Source organism: Sesamum indicum, linkage group LG8 (genome assembly GCF_026168435.1).
Source record: "Sesamum indicum cultivar Baizhima isolate 11 linkage group LG8, ASM2616843v1, whole genome shotgun sequence".
Taxonomy (NCBI): Eukaryota; Viridiplantae; Streptophyta; class Magnoliopsida; order Lamiales; family Pedaliaceae; genus Sesamum; species Sesamum indicum.
In genome coordinates this window covers 6,286,550-6,293,016 of record NC_142664.1, presented here as the reverse complement: position 1 = coordinate 6,293,016, position 6,467 = coordinate 6,286,550, and the positions used below count along the sequence as shown (strand labels likewise).

The window sequence follows — 6,467 nt, the reverse complement described above, 5'->3', positions numbered from 1 at the left end:
GTGATGAATTCAAATTTTATTATTTCTTCTTCAAAGGTTCCTATTATACCTTTCTCATTAATATTTCTTATTGAAAAAATTTTCTTAAGGAAAGGTATTCCAAGAATAATTTCATTAGTTAAATCTTTTATTAATAGGAAGCTTGTTGGAATACATTTTTTTATTATTACATATGTAAGCTTTTGGAATTTTAAAATTTATATTTAATTTTTGTCCGTGGGTCGTCATTTCAAAATACCTAGTAGGTATAAGACCTTTTTTAATACAATTAATCTGCTCCACTGTCTATAAGAGCAGTAAATATTTTTTTAAAATTGTTATTTATTAAGGATCGCTTTTAACATTCTATTTTTGACTAGTGACTATCTCCAAAGTAGATAAAAAATCCTCCTCATATTTTTCTTCACCTATTCCAGTATTCCTGCTAATTTCTAACATTCAATTCTATTAGTAAGAGACTGATTAGATTTTTTAATATTTTCTATTTCTTCCTTTAATTTTTCTACTTCTATTCTTAGATCTTCTAGGGTAGAGGGATTATCTTTAATAATATGTTTTTCATTAAGCAGTTTCTTAACCCCAGTAATTGTATATGGTTCAAAGGGTTTATAAATATTTCTATCATAAATTGGGCAAGACTCGGATGTGGTGGCTTTACCATCATTGTCAATTTTACTCATAATGATATCCCTAACTTCAAGGGTCTTTTATTTCTCTAAATAATTCGACAATATGATTATCAATGAGACATTTATTTTTTTCATTTCTTTAAATTTTGTATTAATTCATAAAACTCCTAATGTGAATTTTCCTCCGCTTCCTTGTCTACATTAACAAGAAGGTTCTTCTTCTTCAAATTCAAAAGTGGTAGATAAATATTCCAAATTTTCTTCAATATTTTTGAGTTCATTCTATTCTTCAGATTGTTCTTTTGATTCAGAGGATTCTTTTTCCTCAGAAAATATTACATTGAGTATTTCTTGTTTCTCTTATTCTTTAAGATTATTTATTTTCTTTTTCAATTTTCTGGCCTTTTTTGTTTCTGTATTCATTTGCAAGATTTAAAATAAAATTTTAATAATATCATTTTATTATTCTTAGATTTTAAATAAATTAAATCATTTTTACTAAAGTTTTTAAAAAAATAATACTTTTTACCTATCCTAAATTTTTTTTATTCTTCTTCCCTCCATCACCGCCCACCACTACCGCCAGGTATCACACGAAGATGAGTCGATGTCGTCTAGACTGGGCGATGGTCTCATGCATTTCTTCTCTAGGCAACTACTCACCCTAGATTTGGATCGTGACAGTCACCGACAGATGAAAAGACGACATTCACCAATCACGCGGCGATAGAGCGCATCCGCCTAAAGTCGGTGTCCCACCCACAGAGGCAGCTCCAACCACTTCTTTTCTAAAGTTTGGACGTCTCCTGCTAAGTTTTTTCTTTGGGGGCAGAAGCACCAAAACACACACCAAAAGTGTGTTTAATTTTCCGACCAAACTTTTTCACTGATCAACAATATATTCCGACTTCTTTGATTAATAGTGTTGTAAGAAGAAACTGCACATCTCCACATCCAAGTAATCGCCTCAGGTTTCTCTCTCTCTCTTCACTGCTAATTCTATCTACTTGTTGAAAATAAATGCAAATTGCATTGATAGAAGCATGGTTCCTGGAAAAAGGAAAACGCAAACTTGTTACACTAGTTTAGTTTTCGAGCAAACATTAATGAGAAAGTACTACGTGCCACATGCAAACTTCTTGATATTCAGGTCACAGAAGAAAAAGGAAAAAAACAAATATGTGGAGATTGAAGATTGCAGAAGGTGTTGACAGCCCTTACCTCTACAGCACCAACAACTATGTGGGTCGCCAGATCTGGGAGTTCGACCCCAACTACGGCACACCCCAGCTCCGACAAGAGGTGGAGAAAGCTCGCCAGGACTTCTGGGCCAACCGCTACCAGGTCAAACCAAGCAGTGATCTCCTCTGGCGGCTTCAGGTTCAACATCTCCCATTTTCAGCCGCCTTCTCAATCAAATATCAATATGTGAACCTGCTGAATCATAATCAAAACTTTTGAATTATTATCAAATACTAACATACAAGAACAAGAATGCTGACCTTCATATTTTTCAATACTCGCAGTTCCTGCATGAAAACAACTTTAAACAGACAATACCCCAAGTGAAGGTGGGCGATGGAGAAGACGTAACTTACGAGACGGCCACCACCACACTGCGCAGAGCTGTTCATTTCTTCTCCGCCCTGCAAGCTAGTGATGGCCACTGGCCAGCAGAAAACGCCGGTCCCTTGTTCTTTCTTCCACCTTTGGTGAGTGCGCAGGCCTTTATGTAATATCGATGCATGAGTCTGCAATCAATAAACATCTCACAAGAATAGATCTATTTTCAATTCAAGTGTAAAGCTGATGTTGCCTTTTGTGCTCACGCAAAAATACGCAGGTCATGATTCTCTACATCACAGGTCATCTCAACACTGTTTTTCCAGCAGAACACCGTAAAGAAATTCTCCGTTACATATACTGTCATCAGGTGCACTTACACACATACACATTTATGTATATATTCTTGTATGCATATATAAATATGTACTCATACGTATGTGTGAGACATAATAGACTAACGGCCTAATCCTAATACCAGAACGAAGACGGTGGCTGGGGCTTCCACATAGAAGGCCACAGCACGATGTTCTGCACGGCCCTCAGTTACATTTGCATGCGTATTCTAGGAGAAGGGCCTGACGGTGGTGAAAACAACGCCTGCACCAGAGCAAGAAAATGGATTCTTGACCATGGCACTGTGACAGCAATACCTTCTTGGGGAAAGACATGGCTTTCAGTATGTAGACTAGTTTATTATTGAAGAACAGAGTATGAGGACAGATTAGCTGTTGTCATGAGTTGTACTAAAGCTAATGAAAACTGGTTTTCTTTGTTCTAGATACTGGGAGTGTTCGATTGGTCAGGAAGCAACCCCATGCCCCCTGAATTTTGGCTTCTTCCGTCTTTTCTTCCAATGCATCCAGGTTGGATCTCTTTCTTTCTATTCTAGTTTGGATTAATCCGAATTTTCTTTTCACCTTTGAGGCTAAAGTGTATATGGTTGGCTATGATTTTCTTATGGATGAGTACTTAAAAAGACGTTTTCCCCAATAAACATCAATGCAGCAAAAATGATGTGCTATTGTCGAATGGTTTACATGCCAATGTCCTATTTATATGGAAAGAGATTCGTGGGTCCGATAACTCCTCTTATTTTACAATTGAGAGAAGAGTTGTATGATCAGCCCTATGAACAAATTAATTGGAGGAGTGTACGGCATCGCTGTGCAAAGGTAAATACTAATGTTTCGTAGAATATGATGTCCACTTCATGTTGTATTCTATTACTACACATTGATGCTGAAAGAGATCTTGAATGGAACATCTGACTGCAGGAAGACCTATATTATCCTCACCCGTTAGTACAAGACTTGATTTGGGATAGTTGTTACGTGTTAACGGAGCCTCTTTTCACCCGTTGGCCTTTCAACAAGCTGAGAGAGAAAGCTCTCCAAGTCACAATGAAACACATCCACTATGAAGATGAAAACAGCAGATACATCACAATCGGATGCGTGGAGAAGGTGCTGTGTATGCTGTCTTGTTGGGTTGAGGACCCGAATGGAGACTATTTCAAGAAACATCTCGCTAGAATCCCCGATTACATATGGGTTGCTGAAGATGGCATGAAGATGCAGGTAAACAGAAATGCTCTTTATGCTCTGTTCGGTAGTGTGCCTCATCTTCACACATGAACTGGTCACTTAAAATGCTAAGTTTTCTATTCAAATGCAGAGTTTTGGCAGCCAAGAGTGGGATACAGGTTTCGCCATACAAGCATTGCTAGCGAGTAATCTGACGGATGAAATAGGCGAGACTCTAAGACTAGGGCATGACTTCATTAAGAAGTCTCAGGTCAAAGATGATCCTTCTGGCGACTTCAGAAGCATGTACCGCCACATTTCAAAGGGATCGTGGACGTTTTCGGATCAAGATCATGGGTGGCAAGTATCGGATTGTACTGCAGAAGGGTTGAAGGTAGCCATACTTATCAAGGAAGCTCATATGTTGCACAAATGAAAAAATAAAATATGTAGAGATGGGGTCTAATGCAATTGCTTTCCTTCCTGATTTGCCAGTGTTGCCTTCTGTTCTCAATGATGCCTCCTGATATTGTTGGAGAAAAGATGGAACCTGAGGGATTCTACAATGCTGTCAACATATTGCTTTCTCTGCAGGTAGAAATCGGTTCTTTTATACATTTTGAAAGCTTACAATTCAATTAGAAATTTGACACAAGTACATAGTACTGAAATATATGAGCAATTGCAGAGGAAAAATGGTGGTTTAGCTGTATGGGAGCCTGCAGGGGCGTCTGACTGGTTGGAGGTAGTCCTTTCCTCTCATTATTCTTGAGAAGTTAGCAAACCATTCAAACATTTGAGTCTGTGGGTACTAAGTTAGAAACTTTATCTTACTATGCAGTTGCTCAACCCTACAGAATTCTTTGTAGATATCGTTGTTGAGCATGAGTAAGAGTCGTTATTTTTATTGCATTCTGTCTTTCAGGAAAATACGTATTTGATCTAAAGTAAGCTTAACAAGATTCTTGACACAGGTATGTCGAGTGCACTTCGTCAGCCATCCAAGCTCTTGTTTTGTTTAAGCAGTTGTACCCTGAGCACTGGAAGAAAGAGATAGAAAGCTTCATTGCAAAGGCTGTCGGATACCTGGAAGATGTACAGCGGCCCGATGGCTCATGGTATATATACTTGTCTTTTTTATTAAATTTCAAAAGCCTACACAATCTTTGCTAGTGTATAAAACCTTGACAATGCATGTCTATAGGTACGGAAACTGGGGCGTTTGCTTCACATACGGTACTTGGTTTGCTCTTGGAGGGCTTGCAGCAGCTGGTAAGAGCTACAACAATTGTGCAGCCGTGCGCAAAGCGGTTGATTTTCTACTGAAAGCGCAGAGGGACAACGGTGGCTGGGGAGAGAGCTACCTCTCCTGTCCAAAGAAGGTAAATATCATATATATGACCAATTGATGATAGATTTAACTAAGTCAGTAGTTATTAATTTAAAAAACAATTACAAATGCTTATTTTCTACATATGTTGTTGAAAACAGGTATATGTGCCATTGGAAGATAATCGCTCAAACTTGGTGCACACAGCGTGGGCAATGATGGGTCTAATCCATTCAGGACAGGTTAATTAATAATTAGACTCTTGATACAACATTCAGATTAGTCTGAATAAAAACATGTATGTTTTCTTAATTAGTTGCTTTCCACTTGTACTTTGACAGGCTGATAGAGACCCTACACCTCTTCATCGTGGAGCAAAGCTTTTGATCAACTCTCAGTTGGAAGATGGTGATTTTCCCCAACAGGTATGACTAATAATTATGGACTGCACTGAAATTAAATGACAAATTTAGAACTTGATGTTAATAAAAACGTGTTGTGATAATAATTTGGATTGCAGGAAATCACTGGAGTTTTCATGAAGAATTGCATGTTACATTACGCGGCATACAGGAATATATACCCGCTGTGGGCTTTAGCAGAATACAGGAAACGAGTTCCACTGCCATCAACAACAAGAAGCCTCTAATAACACCTCGTGTTAAAATTATGAAGCAATAAATGTATCTCTTTGTTTCCTGCCGCGGCTACCATCGATGACATATAATATATATATATATATATAGATACTATATTCCGTATGTATGATATATACATATATAAGTGTATATATAAACACAAAATAGATTTTTAAAATTATTTAAAATCTGAACCGTTCATTTTGAACTATTGAAGATCAATAGCCATTAAAATAAGAGTATAATGGACAACTCATTAAAAATTTTAATGTTGTTAAGGGTAACTAATGGAGGGGAGTGTCTGAAATATTTTAAAAAACAGAGAGGATTTTTTACTTATATTTTTTAACACAAGGAGTTTTCAATTGAATTTTTAAATCACGGGATCTTTTATTCAAATTTATTCAAAAATAAATTCATATTTTAAGAAAAAAAGCTAAATTTTATTTTGCCCCCTATCTTATCTTGAAAATGGTAAAAAAAAAAAAAAAAAAACCCTATGTTGAGAAAATAGGCAAAAAAAAATCTATATTAATTAACCTTTAGGAAAGCCCCTTTCTATTAGAAATAACATAAAGTGGGAGACACTTACCCAATGTTTGAATTGGATTATTTTTGGCGTATTTTAACCCATCTTTGGGGTTGAATTTGACAAAGATACCCTTTTATTGTGTATAAAAGGATTCACCTTTGTTAATTTATTTTGGACTAATCTTTTCAGTATTTTTTTTCATCTCTGCATTATATTTTTAATATGACCATTAAAATATATTTTTTATTT

At 36.4% G+C, this 6,467-nt stretch overlaps 1 protein-coding gene across 1 annotated transcript; it reads left to right on the top strand.

Annotated features, from left to right (window-relative positions):
• The first annotated feature begins 1,462 nt into the window (after positions 1-1,462).
• LOC105167784 (beta-amyrin synthase-like) lies at positions 1,463-5,742 on the top strand. Its single transcript, XM_088884164.1, has 17 exons — positions 1,463-1,600; positions 1,780-2,009; positions 2,156-2,341; positions 2,473-2,562; positions 2,674-2,871; positions 2,974-3,058; positions 3,201-3,367; positions 3,470-3,772; positions 3,870-4,112; positions 4,214-4,312; positions 4,407-4,463; positions 4,560-4,606; positions 4,693-4,836; positions 4,923-5,100; positions 5,210-5,290; positions 5,390-5,473; positions 5,569-5,742. Exons 2-17 carry the CDS (start codon positions 1,809-1,811, stop codon positions 5,695-5,697), a joined length of 2,292 nt encoding a protein of 763 aa, XP_088740290.1. The 5' UTR covers positions 1,463-1,600; positions 1,780-1,808; the 3' UTR covers positions 5,698-5,742.
• The last annotated feature ends 725 nt before the right edge of the window (positions 5,743-6,467 follow it).